At 30.3% G+C, this 14,287-nt stretch overlaps 1 protein-coding gene across 1 annotated transcript; it reads right to left on the reverse strand.

Annotated features, from left to right (window-relative positions):
- Positions 1 to 3,061: 3,061 nt before the first annotated feature.
- On the reverse strand, positions 3,062 to 8,328 carry LOC124938031 (uridine kinase-like protein 3). Its single transcript, XM_047478393.1, has 15 exons — positions 8,169 to 8,328; positions 7,545 to 7,728; positions 7,172 to 7,263; positions 6,968 to 7,037; positions 6,429 to 6,547; positions 5,919 to 6,015; positions 4,987 to 5,066; positions 4,572 to 4,766; positions 4,330 to 4,413; positions 4,192 to 4,252; positions 4,000 to 4,060; positions 3,835 to 3,928; positions 3,662 to 3,734; positions 3,501 to 3,583; positions 3,062 to 3,415 (listed from the first exon to the last, which is right to left on the reverse strand). The coding sequence occupies exons 2-15, from the start codon at positions 7,702 to 7,704 to the stop codon at positions 3,254 to 3,256; spliced, it is 1,431 nt and encodes a 476-aa protein (XP_047334349.1). The 5' UTR covers positions 7,705 to 7,728; positions 8,169 to 8,328; the 3' UTR covers positions 3,062 to 3,253.
- Positions 8,329 to 14,287: the final 5,959 nt, after the last annotated feature.

The raw sequence follows: 14,287 nt of genomic DNA on the forward strand, positions 1-14,287 counted from the left end.
TGTAATAGAGTACCGACCAAGTAACAACAAACAGTGGGCGCGCCTAATTTTAAGGCACAAGCCCATTTATACCAACTTAGGCCAAGCCCAATCCTTTTTTATAAAAATAAATTTTAGATGATATTTTGTTTGAGTTATTTTATTTGAATATTATATTTTTTTAAATAAATATAAATTAACTTTAGAAAGAAAAATAATAGGAGGAATTTGGAAGAGTGAATGGAATAGGGAATGAGTAGACGTAATCTGATTATTGAAAAAGTAATAAAAAAAAAAAAAATTTATTTTTTATTATGTCATTTCCTCTTATTCCCATTCTCAATTTCTCTTATTTATCACTCTTCTTAACTTTATATTTATAAAATAATATAAAATAAATAAATTTTAAATTTTAAAAATTTAATTAGTTTAAGGGTTTATTTATCAGTTTGAATCTTACCATTTAAATTTCAATAATTAACTCAATATTTTTAAATAATTTACCAAAACAAATATCAAAATAGCAAGACATGACAACATCAATTGACAATTAATTTCAAATTCATCCTCCCCTCACTTATTGGGAAATTTGACTAAATAACCTCAATTATTTGAGCTGGTGGTAATTTAATAATTAAATTGTGCTCGTGGTCTTTTTATTTTTTTTTGACGAAATTGTCCTTTTCGCGAAACGCGAAGGGACTTCCCGTTTCTCTAAGGACTTATCGTTTCGCTAAATATGTAAACATGAGTCGTCTTAGCTCAGCTGGTAGAATGTGTGGCTTTTAATCATGTGGTTGTGGGTTCGATTCCAATAGATGGCGTTTTATAGTTTTTTTTTTTACTTTTGCATAAATCAAATGCTCATTTGTAGAGAAATGGTTATGTTTTAATTTGATGCATAAATGAAATGGTATAGATGTTTTAATTTGATGCATAAATGAAATGGTATAGAAAATGTTTGTTATGGTTATGTTTTAATTTGATGCATAAATGAAATGGTATAGAAAATGTTTGTTATGGTTATGTTTTAATTTGATGCATAAATGAAATGGTATAAAAAATGTTTGTTTGTTTTTTTTACTTTTGCATAAATCAAATGTTCATTTGTAGAGAAATGGTTATGTTTTAATTTGATACATAAATGAAATTGTATAGAAAGAAATGAAACAAAAGCAGCTTAAACATTCATTAACAAATACCAAAAGCAGCTTAAACATTCATTAACAAATACCAAAGAAAGTAGTTCACTTTTTACATATTATTATTTTCTTAATTAGAATTAATTTATTTATTTACTGAAGTAATCTTCAGTCCTGCCCTTGAATCCAATTTGTCCAAAGTCAATACCAAGAACAATCTCAAGTGCCAAGTAACCAGCCCTAACATGTTTGTTTACTTGTTTATGTATATTAATATTAGAAAGAAACATAAATATATTTTAATTGCTCAGTCTCAATGCTGGAAAGAGTCCGTTGATCGTCGGAATACTGGAAGATGCTAACCATCCGATCAACCCAAACCCAATCACGTTCAGATCTTTCCGTAGCCAATCCCTCTCGAAACTACAATCAATCAAACAAACAAATTTCAATTATACTCTTATTTTCTTACATTACATACATACATGATACATACCATGTAAGCTTTCCACCTAAGGCTTTTGCAACCATCAAAGGGTTCATGGCTCTAACTGGAGCCTTTAGTAATCCTGAGCTCAGTCTCACCGGTGATGAAGACAGACAAGATCCGTTTCGCTAAGTGTTTAGCATTTCGCGAAAAACTAAGCACTTAGCGAAACGCTAAGCACTTAGCGAAACGCTAAGCACTTAGCGAAACGCTAAGCACTTAGCGAAACGGTAAGTCCTTAACGAAACGGTAAGTCCTTAGCGAATCTTCCCTGAAACGGAACTCATATGATTCAAGATTATATGCAAAACCCATTAATGAACCACACTTAACGAAATGCTCAAATATGAACAAAATAACAAATATGAACCCACAAATATGAACCAAATATGAAAAGGTTTTTGAAATGAAGAAAATGTAAACATGAACATAACTCGAATTAGGTTTAGGTTTGAAATGAACATCTTCTTCGACCTTCAAATCTTCTTCGACCTTCAAATACATAGAATCGGAGACCTGCATACCATAAACCCTAGAATCAGAGACCTGCATACAAAATAGATTTATGGTTAGTTTATGAAGATCGTGTAAATAAAAACATAAATGGATTAAGTTAGAAATAAAGATGTTGTAAATCTGTATAAATTGAACCGCCGCCCCGCCAGCAGCCTCCGTCGCCGTCGTCGTCGCCCGCCGCCGTGAAAGAGAGCACAGGAGAAGAGAGAGAAAGAAAATGAAGAAAATGAAAAAATTACAGTATTTATACTAAACCTAACCCACTTCGCGAAACGCTAAGTCCCTTAGCGTTTCGCGAAAAGGGCAATTTCGTCTAAAAAAAATTATAGAACCACGAACGCAATTTAATTATTAAATTACCACCAGATCAAATAAGTGGATCTTTAAGGTCATTTCTTCAAATTTCCCCACTTCCCCACTTATGAGGACTCATGGAATAGATCTGATTGATTTTATTTTGGAGTTCTTTTTTTATTTCTTTTTAAAGATTTATTTAAATAATTTTAATTCATTTCAAAAATATTGACGGGTTAACTATGAAGTGAATGATTTTTTTTTAAATATTATATATAATGATAAAATATTTTTTTTAGTAAAATTATTTTAATATTTTAATTAATAAATGGAACAATATAATTAATTAAAAAAACAAATAAAGTGATTTTTTTCTGATTATAATTTAAAATAATCTAGTTCATCTCTCCCATGACATTCCCTATAATATAGAAACAATACTTGTGCTATTAATCTCTCCCATGACATTCCCTATAATATAGAAACAATACTTGTGCTATTAAATGAGTATCTTAAATAATTACAAAATACAACTTGTATTCTGAGTTCTGACATATTAAAATACTGAGTTAAAATAAACATAACTTCCCTTGCCTTTTTTATATATGGCATGTGCCATGATGACCCTCTAACAACATGAAAATTAGCTTAAAAAATGATTAAAAATAATTTATTGATGTAAGAAACTAAAAATAATTCATCATCATATAAGTATTCTCATCACTCTGTTACATGGACAAACATTCCGAATTTGTATCTATAAAAAAAAAAGAACAAAATGTATTACCAAAAACAATCCAAACTCAAAACTGTGATATGGTATGGTGAGCCACTACTACGCATGATGGTTGTCGTCGTCTGTGCCAAAATATCGATCTCCAAATTCACCCATTCCCGGGATAACTCTGAAATCTTTATTCAAACCACTCTCAATCTCCGAGGTGACGATCTTTATTCTTGGAAATTGTTGGCAGACAACGTGCACTCCTTGAGGAGCCTAATAATGCATGCAAAAACTCATTCTCTAAAATAAACAAACAAACAAAACTTCAAGTTCTAAAATAGGATATGATAATACATACAGATATCAGATTAAGGAATATGATGTTGGATTCTGGAACACCCTTCTTTATTAATAGTGATATAGCTTTAACAGCTGAATTCCCTGCAAAATTTTACAAAAAGAATTTTACCAATATACTCCAAAACCGACCAAACCAAACAAAACCAAACCAATGCGAACCTGTGCCGAGGATAGGGTCCAACAACAGTACATTCCTCTGCGATATGTCGTTAGGTAACTTTTCATATATAAGCTGCTTGGTAAATCGAGACAAATAATATTATTAATTATCATTAGGATATACCTACAATGTATATAATAATTAAGCCATAGAGAGAAAGAAAGAATGAAACCTGTTTTCCATTATCACCTTCTCTGTGAATAAGTATCTTTCCTATCTTTACACCTTTACAACAAGCTCTCAATGCATTCTCCATACTTTCCCCACTGCAAAAGTTTTAGAATAAGTTAAGAAAAAAGATTAAAAAAAGATGTTGATGGTGAAAAAAAAATATTACCTTCTGATTATGGATACACCGCACAATCTCTTACAGAAATCCACACCGGTATAAACAGATCCTATTAGTCCAAATAACAACTAATCAAGTAACTGCCTTTGAATTGCACACAAAAACTGAGATAACATGGCAATGAAGTTGGCAATGCAATGCATAAATGGATAACCAGACGACTAACCAATGTAAGCTTACCAGTTGGAGTGATCACCTGCTTTTCTGTAAATGGAAGATGGCCCAAACCATGTTCAACAACCTGGACAACAAAAGGGTTGTTTTAGATATCCAAAATCCTCCTCTTAACAACAGAAAAGTTGATTACAGAATACTCACCAAACGAATCAGACGATCAGCATAAAACACAAAATCATGTTTTGTTGTTTGGGAATCCCGTATTAAAGTATGCATGCCCCGTATCTGATTGCATGTAAAAAAACGATAAGATATCACTCTGATATATCGTCAATCTTTCTTCTTTGCATTTGTTGAGTGACCTCCCAGTTCAATCAATGTACTCCTTGCACATTGGTTTCGCATAAAAAAAACTTTTTTTGCAAATTTGTTAATAATAATACCTGAAAAGTTGACTGAATGACATAAAGATTAGGATATATTTTGCAAAGATCATGTTGACCGAGTTTTGTTCGGATATGTTGGACAATCAAATCAATTGCTACATGATTGTCTCCTCCCCGGGGAATAATAATATCTGCATACTTCTTTGTTGGAAGTATAAAATCATCAAAAGCAGGTTTCACAAATTTTGAGTACTGCACAAATTAAAAAAAACAAAATTCTAGTCAATTACCGATTTGTATATGATTAGACAAACTGTCAAACAAAATTACCATCTCTAAATAAGAAACCCAAACACAGAAAGCATTAATAACTCATCATATAATATTGCTCTTAGATGCATTATTCCTCCAGAAGTAAAAGAATGACATAAAAAACTGTTTTATTGAAGAAAAAATATTAACTGCTGCTGACCTGATCAAGGACCGATGAAATATCTCTAGCCTTGTCAACTGTGTCACGCCTTATTCTCCTTGCCAAGCGCACATCAGGATCTGTTCAAGAAATTATATACACTATGAGAAACGCAAAACAAAGTCTAACCAGACATAAAGACTTAACTTGGATTGAGCAATTGGTCGCTAGATTTAAATGAAATAATTATTTATGCAAGTTATTTTCCTTCTTAGCATAGTTTTTATGTACAAGTAGATTTGTAAGAAGAGTAAGATTTTTTTGTTTGGTATATATCCCAACAAAATTATCTGTGTTATATGCACAAAAAACAATTATGCAAGTTATAAATCGAATTATATCCAATTATAAGGATAATGATTATCAATATTGGTGCCCAGCCACGGAAAATCTAGTTGCTGGATTTTTCATGGTAACTAGATTACCAATCCAGCCATAGTTATAAGAGAAGCCGATAACAAGAAGTGGAAGAAATAGAATAACGTTCAAAGGAAAAACTCTTAGTAAGGATATAATTAAATGCATGTTTTCCACTTCTTTTACATCTATCTTAAAGGAAGGAAATGTTTTAGGTTGAGAGGTTTTTAATGTTGTCGACGAGATGATCAATATTTGTGTCAATAATACTTTTATCTTACATAAAAAAATAAGAGGGGAGAATAGGTATCATAGGTAGAGAAAATCTAGGAATCCTGTAATTGATGGATAATATTAGTCAGGGCATTTGGAAGATGAAAATAGCCAATTTTTTAATATCTTTATGCCAAATCCAGAAAAATTTGAAATGAAACAAATATACTGATAAAACAAAACCAACACAACAGAAGATGACTTTGTTGTCCTTAGATTTGATGAATAAATGCAAGCATACACCCGCAATACTCAAAAGTGCAGCTCTCAATATATGATGCAACGAAGAATTAGAAAGGAACCTGTGTCAACAAAGATCTTCATATTCATCAAATCACGGACACGGGGATCGTGAAAGATCAATATTCCTTCCAAAATGATTACATCTGATGGATTTACCTGTAGAGACATGACAATACATAAAAGTTTCCATCAAATTAACAGTTCAATATCTCAATAACTTGGATAACAATGCAATCAAATCAAAATTAAAACGCCGACAATTGTGCAACTATGATCAGTAGTCGAAAAGTAAAACAAAAGGCATAAATAGATATTTCAATGGAAAAAACTGGAGACGGAACAAAGATGGTACATCAATTATTAGGCAAAACATGTCAGTGGTAGGAACCCAAAAAAAAGTATATAACAATAACCACTTAAAAGGAAATCAAATGCACATTGCCTGCAGCCAATGACAAACAGAAGACACAACAAAATCCTTTGCAATTTCAACAGATGAATTAAAAGGAAATTGGATATTAAAAATTTAAAACATATGGTTACTGATTTTTGAGTCCTAAATATATTACCCTGCGAGCTGGGGAGGTACTGTGTTTATAACTCTTGAAGTCGTATTTTCGAATGTCTACAGACTGCCCATGCTTCAATTGCTCCATCACCGACAAGAGCTGCTCAGTGTCGAATGCATCTGATCATGTACAAATTTACATATCAAATTTCACATTGAACTCGGTTTGAAAAATGCCCCAAAGAAGATAGCACACAAAAACATTTCAATTCAATGTAAGCAGACTATAATATTACTTTAGTTGACTAATGAGGTCCTCCAATAATAATATAAGTAGGCAAGAATCCAGTATGAGATTTTGTAACTGGATAAATAAACATTAGAAAGTTAATGGGAACTGCAATAGAAGAACAATGTGGCGAACAGGTAAAGTGGAATAGGTATGAAAAAGGCTATGGGTAAGGAACTCTGCACCCGCCTTTAATTATCGTTATATTTGATGAAAATTAACTAAAAAGCAGACAACATCTTGATTTCATAAAAGAAAATTATCTAACTTGAGAAGACGTGGAATTAATGAAATCTGGATAAGGATCTCACCAGGGTGGTCAAAATTGTATTCATTAACCCTTGTAAGTTCATCTTGTGTCAAATCATGATAAAATGAATCCTGGAAATGGAGACTAATTTCAAATCAAAGAAATTATACAAGAGACTAGAGATACATAATGTCTATATAAAATAAAGAGAAAATGAGGAAATATAAACAATGACGGGGTTCCTCTAATTTCATATATAAAATACCTGGCTAACAAGAATAACACGCTGATCATGAAGCTGATCAATAATCATATCACAAACAGTAGTCTTTCCAGCAGCTGCCCCTCCAGCAACTCCTGCAAGATATCATTATGCCAGAGTTAAATTCCAGATCCTAAACAAAATATGATTTTGGTTAGGAACAAGAGAATGTGGTTCCTATGATAATTCCAAATTCCAACTGTTTTCTCTAATTAAAGCAGTTCATTGTGAACCCAATTTGCATCTACTCCTATAAATAAGAACAGGAAATCCTTTTCAAATCTTGGTCAATGCAAGTCAGACTTGAAATCCATTCATTTGATTTAAGCATCCTGATTCATTAAAATAATGAAAAAGCATTCATATGAGGTCTCACCAATGACAAAAGGCTGATTATGCGCATGTTCAGAAGTAGACGTTGGTTCCTGATCAGCCTTTGAATTTCTTGCCTCAACTCCATCCAAATACAACCCCGAAAAATGAACTACTGATGCAGTTTCAAGCATACCAACCGCTGGTAGAGAATGAGAACCCATATAATGATATCCTTATTATGTACCCTGAAAATTCAAAGGAAAGAAAATTCCACATAAAGTATAATAACTAAAACCAAGTGCACTAATATTCAATAATGCTCCACTGTATTTCATCAATATATTAACAAAGAAACTAAAGATCTATCCATTTATCTCAATTGTACTTCCCAGCCTCTGCACTAATAATCTATGAAACATCATCGACGTCTACATGATACACGCTCATAATTAAACAGAAAAACATCATTCTATAGATAAGATCAATATAACTCAATCAATTTTAAAAAATCTAAAGCAAAACAACGAACGAACAACCGATAAGACAATCTATCTACAGAATCCAGATCTAAACATGTAGCCGAAAGTTCATACGTTTCGAAATCAAGTTTTCAATCATCCAATAAACTAACGAGGAACGGAAATAAAGAGAAAAGAATACGAATGCAGATTGTTGTTGAGTATACCTTTGCGGCTTTCTGAATTCGACCTGAAGATGAACTTGAATAGAAACAATAAATTCTCTTAGCGGTCTCTCCAGTCTTATCCTTTTTTCTCGAGGTTTGCATATATTGATGATGATGATCTACGTATATGAATATATATTTAGAGAGAGAAAGAGGGGGTAGAGTGAACCTGATATGCTTGATTATAGAAAACGTTTTTCCATTTATAGGAATACCTTGAGGAGAGAGAAAGAGAGAGTATTAATCATATGATATAGGGTTATTTGATTTATTTAGTTTTTAATATAATAAATTTAGGGATTTTGATTTTTAAATAATTTAAGCTATTTACTAATGATTAAAAAAAAATTGGTAAAAATATATTAATATTTTAATTGATAAATAAAAAATAATAATTTAATATATAAAGTATTTTGACATTTTACTATTTTATAATAAATTAAATAATATAACAGACTAGATAAGTATTAAATAATATTTAATTAGTTTGGTTATTTATATAACTTTAATTATTGAATGCATTCTAGTGGTTAACAATAAAATATCTTTGTGAATTAATGTTTTCGGGAAGATATAACGGTGGAAAGAAAAATATAAAAAGTATATTCATTAAGGGCTCGGTTTGATGTAATGGTTATTGAGTTTTTTCTGATTTTTTTTTTAAAATTATGTTTCATTAGATTTTTTCAAAAATAAATTTATATGGTTGAAAGTCAAAAATAATTTTTTTTATTAGGTAGTTGAAATGTTGGTTAAATTTTGAAATAAAATCATAAAAACAACTCTTATAACCACTAAATCAAAAGACCCTTAAAAGCTTGTTTGATTTTTTTAATTATTTTTTGTTAAAAACTTTATTTAATAAAAAAGAATAAGTTATTGAGATTAAACTTTATCTAGATAGAGTGGTTTTATTAACTGAATTATATATAGGAGGAGATTAAATATTTTAGAGAGTTTGTTCCATATTATAATTTTATTTTTGGTAGAACGCAAACAAGTGTTTCATTCTGAACAAGACATTATGCATTCGCAAGACATTAAAAGTTTTCATGTGGGACATTGCTACAAGTTGTTCGTTAAAATGAATTCATATAATTTTTGTTAAGAGGAACTTTGGGAGTCAAAATTTTTATTCAATATCTCGTTTTTTAGATGAAACGTTATTCACGGTAAAATTCTTATGAATAATACGTGCATAAAAAATGTTGTATTATAATTAGTATCTAGAGTCTTTTGTGGAGTATTATTGGAATTAATTAGGTGATGTCTGGACATTTGTTAGTTGTTGAGAAATTTGAATTGATACTCCTGATATGACAAACATTTGTTAGTTGTTGAGAAGTTTGAATTGATACTCGTGATATGACAGACCTGCATATTTAGGGTATCATCCAAATTATTTTTTAGTGGATTATCTGGTTTGAGAAAAATCGTCAAAAACTTTCAATGATTATAATCGTTTGAGCGTATCATTAATAATTATATTATGACAGACCTACATATTTAGGGTATCATCCAAATTATTTTTTAGTGAATTATCTGGTTTGAGAAAAATCGTCAAAAAATTTCAATGATTATAATCGTTTGAGCGTATCATTAATAATTATATTATTTTGATATTTTATGAGATTCGTTTCAAAAAGTCATTAGAGTCTGTTAGAAAGTTAATCGTCTTCTAATCGATAGTAACTTTTTTTTTTATTTTAATGTCATTTTTGTCGTTATATTTAAATAAATTTTATGATTTAAAAAAAAAGTTATCTTTGATATTTAAAATTTAATTTTTTTTTAAAAAAATATTTTATTATTATAGTTAATAAATTGAATAATTGAAAATATATAAAAATAAAAAATTTTAAATGAAAATGAAAATCTTATAAGAATAAATAAATAGTCAATTAAATCTTAAAGTGCATGTGGTACCAATTTCCAATAAAAAAAAATTAAAAAAATAAAAATTTATTATCCCGATAAGGCCAGCTTCATATGACGTGTTCAATGTATCAGGACAGTTAGCCCAAGATATACTTAACAATCAAAATACTCTATTTAGACTATTAATTATTATATTATTTATTATTTTCCACGTCATTCACGTGTCCATTCTCGTAACAACCTCCTCCGATCAAAATTCCTTAATCTTTCTTAAATTAACACAACTTGAATTTTTTAAAAAATACATTAGTAAATTATTTAATTTAAATAAGATACTAAAAAAAATTATATTTTAAAATAAATTTATAATTGTACTTTTATTCAAACACTTCAGAAGAAAGGATATAACAGTACTTACCTTCTCCTTGGTGAGTCGAAGTGGGTTCCGTCCTTCCTTGCCTTGCAACTCAGGTATTCCGTTTTTTGTTTTTCATACTTTTTGTAAAGGGCCCCAGTTTTCCGTTTTTCACCTTTCGATGCTTTCATTCCCCCAGCCCCCTATTATTCCTACTTGAGCAACTCTCGTACTCTATTTAGTAGATTCCTCTTTACTAGCAAGTGCTATATCTATGGATTGAGTCAGGCAAGTTATGTTAGATATTGATCGGCCATCCATCCGAACTACCGTCAATGAAAATGAAGAGAAGGGTGGGTATAGAAAGAGAGGATGGACTCTGTTCCCAAAAAAGGTTTAAGGTGAAATTCCTTAGCTATATCTAGTGATCCTCCCTTCCATCTTCCAACATCACCAGCTAATGAATGTGAGAGAGAGAAAGAAAAAGAGCTCCCTTCAATTGCCATCTCGAGTTGCCTTAGGATTTTCCCCGGCCAACAAAATCAAGCGCCAGAGGTTGGTTTCCACTTTTTTTGTTCTCAGGCCGGCGACGGCGAAATCAAGCGACAAATGTCGAGTCAGACTTTTCTGGTCTGGTTCCTCGACCGACGAAATCAAGCACCAGGGATTCTCTGTATAATAATAACCCAAAAGTTTCGTCGACCATTTTAGTTGGAGCGATGAAATCTTCCTCCAAATAAAAACAATAACATCAAGATTATACACTAACCAATTTTATTTTATAAACAGTTATGAATTTACTAATTATAAAAAAGTATCTATTAAGAAGAAGATAAATTGACTAAATTAGGATAGGAAAAAGATCATTGTATTTAAAATCCCATTCAATTCTTAAGGCCGAACTTTATCTGTTTTTGTTTATTAAATTTAAATTTTAAATAATTTATGTTTGAAAGATGTACATTTATATTAAAAATAATGAAAATTGATTAAAAAAACAAATCATGACATTAAAAGAAAATGAATATACATAAAAAAAAAAGTATATATATATATATATAAAATAAAAAACGTTACTCAATAATTAAGTTATAAAACTTGTAAGTACTCGAGAAAACAATTAACTCGTAATAGTATTATGAATGATACGAATCGGACGACTACGATCAATGAAAGTTTGACGATTTCTCTCCAACCAGATAGTTCATCAAAAAATAATTGGAATGGTAACGTAAATATGTAGGTTTGTCATATCAGGCACATCAATCAAAATTTTCAATCAACTACTCAAAGACTCGGACATCACCAAATTAATTCCAATAATACTCAACAAAAGACTCTAGATACTAGTCATCCCTCAACAATATAAAAGTTAGTGAGTTGTCAATTCAATCTCCTCGTGACACATACGACTAACCATAATACAACATTTTTTCATGCATCTATTATCCGTAAGAATTCTATCGTGAATAACGCTCAATCCAAAGAACGTGATATTTTATGGAATCTTTGACTCCCAAAAATTCTCCCAACAAAAATTATATGAAATTATTTTAGCGAACAACTTGTACGTATCAATTCCTTACATGAAAACTATCAATGTCTTGTCAACGCATAACGTCTTGTTCAGACGATGATACTTATTTGCGTCCTACATTACTACCATAAGTAAAACTCTATTTGTGGGATAAATACTCTCTAATATTTAATCTCCTTCTATATCTAATTTAATTTGGTTAGCTAAATCACTAGATTGATGATCAAACATGTCCTTAAATGTGACATTTCTATATATAGTAATGGAAACAAACTTAGGATACGTCGTAGCTAAAATTTTAACAATATACCAAATGTTGTCCCCAAAACTAATCGAATCATTATCCCCACAATAAATCTAGATTACTCATGAAACTTTTCCACATAAAATAAATTCCCATCAAAATAATCAAGGACAGAGTCAGGATTTAAAATCTACCAGAGCTAAAACTTTTAACAAAATCTAATATGTAAAACAAAATACATCATCATTCGAAAAAGAGCACTCCAACTATGAGATTTTTTTAAACCAAGAGTATTGAAATCAACGTTATTACTTTGTAGAAGATCTCAGATACTCCGACAATATAGGCTGATTTATATGACCCTATTTTAATATAAGTTCATATAATTTCATCATTATGATTAACAACATGTTTGTAAGCATTAAAAATCTACACATCAATTTATAAAATTAAAATAATTATTTTGATTTATTTTTGAATAAATAAAAATAATTAACGTCATGGCCAAAACCAATTAAAACAATTAATTAGATTAATTAGAGGCTAATTAATTAAGGAAAATGGTCAAAATGATAAAAAATAAAATTATCTGGGATAAATGTTGTACTCATTTATCTTAAAATAATTTTTTCCTATTAAAATAAATAATTTAGGATGCCACAAAATTATTTATTCAATCTTAAAATATGAAGGAAAAAAATAGTAAAATATTTGTCATATTTATTTTAATATTTTGTGTATTTAAAAAGATCAAAATTAAAGCCAAAAGGATGAAAGAAAAATCAATTTCAAGTAAACCCTTAAGTTTTTTAAATAAAAAATAAAATTCGCAATATAGTGTGGCCGGAATTATTAGAATCGACTACAGTAGGAATCACGTCCATCGGATGGACACTAGATTCTCATCCAACGCCAGAAGCAGGTCGTGTAGCCCATTGTAGAAAAAGGACGCGCACACACGCGAAACACCAGATCAATTAACTGGACCTTAGCCCCGTTAGCCAGAACGCTAACGGAATGCCCAGATGCTGACGGAACGTCACAACGTGCATGAAATAACGTCGTTTCATGTGCCACCTTCTTCTCCAACGCGATAGCCTTAAATATAAGGATGAACGTCCATCTTTAATTTCTCAATGATTTAACTCAATCTAAAGTCAACAATTTCGGTTGATTTAAAGGTTGATCACCTTACCACAATGATCATTTCTCCTACAATATGGATGATTCATTCATATTTCTCCAAGTTGACTCAAGAATAGTCAAAACGCCATTAATGGTTTTTGGCTGATTCATTCCACTTGACTCCTTCACTGACTTAGGGAAGCTATAAATAGACCCTGTTAATCATTCTGAAGCTAAGGAATCCAATCTCATCGTAAATCTGTCATTAAAACTCAAAGCTTCTGAATTTTTTGAAAAAATTTGTTTAAAGTCATAAAGTTTGGATCTGACCATCCCAAAAGTTTCCATAAGAATCAAGGAGTGTTCTCTAATCTTTGGTAATGTTTCAATCACCCTCTAATTCATATTTACAGTTTGAATTTGAATTTTTTATATTTCAAATTGCATAAGTTTGCATGTTTACTGTTATGGTATTTTATGGTTGAATATTAATCCTAAGATCATTCATGAACTTTTTAGATAGGTTAGAGACAATAAATCAACCTAAATAGAAAAACCCAAATTTAAATTAAAAATTAAAAAAACGTATTTGCTTTTTTGGACTAATTTTCTTGAATCACAGTCCAGAAAGCATCTCAACATGATTGTAATGATGTTGGGAAATTGTTTAAATCATGTTTGATCCATCCATAACATGTTTGATCAAACTCAAAAATTTCAAAATAATTGAAATTTTTGAGTTCTTGATTCGGTCAAAACGAATAGCCAGTGTTCTTGTTTTGGTACTAATCAAATATATGAGATATAAGGAAGCTATTGGGTGGCTCATTTCCTTTCAAAATAGTTTTAAAATCAAAAACTCTAATTTTGATCAAAACCTATTTTGAACGTTTTGGTACCTTGAGATGATGATCAACATGTTTCTGGGAGCTTTGTGAAGCTACTCAAACCACTAAAAAAATGAATTAAAAAAATAAATT

This window comes from Impatiens glandulifera, chromosome 5, assembly GCF_907164915.1.
Source record: "Impatiens glandulifera chromosome 5, dImpGla2.1, whole genome shotgun sequence".
In the NCBI taxonomy this organism is placed as follows: Eukaryota; Viridiplantae; Streptophyta; class Magnoliopsida; order Ericales; family Balsaminaceae; genus Impatiens; species Impatiens glandulifera.

Bases quoted from the DNA above. Each gene is read 5' to 3' on its own strand.
- LOC124938031 (XM_047478393.1), bottom strand. From the start codon at position 7,704: ATGGGTTCTCATTCTCTACCAGCGGTTGGTATGCTTGAAACTGCATCA. The intron at 4,253-4,329 runs GTGAGTATTCTG...TTTGTTGTCCAG, and splicing joins CTGATCGTCTGATTCGTTTG to GTTGTTGAACATGGTTTGGG. The intron at 3,735-3,834 runs GTTTCATTCTTT...TTTACCAAGCAG, and splicing joins AAGGTGATAATGGAAAACAG to CTTATATATGAAAAGTTACC.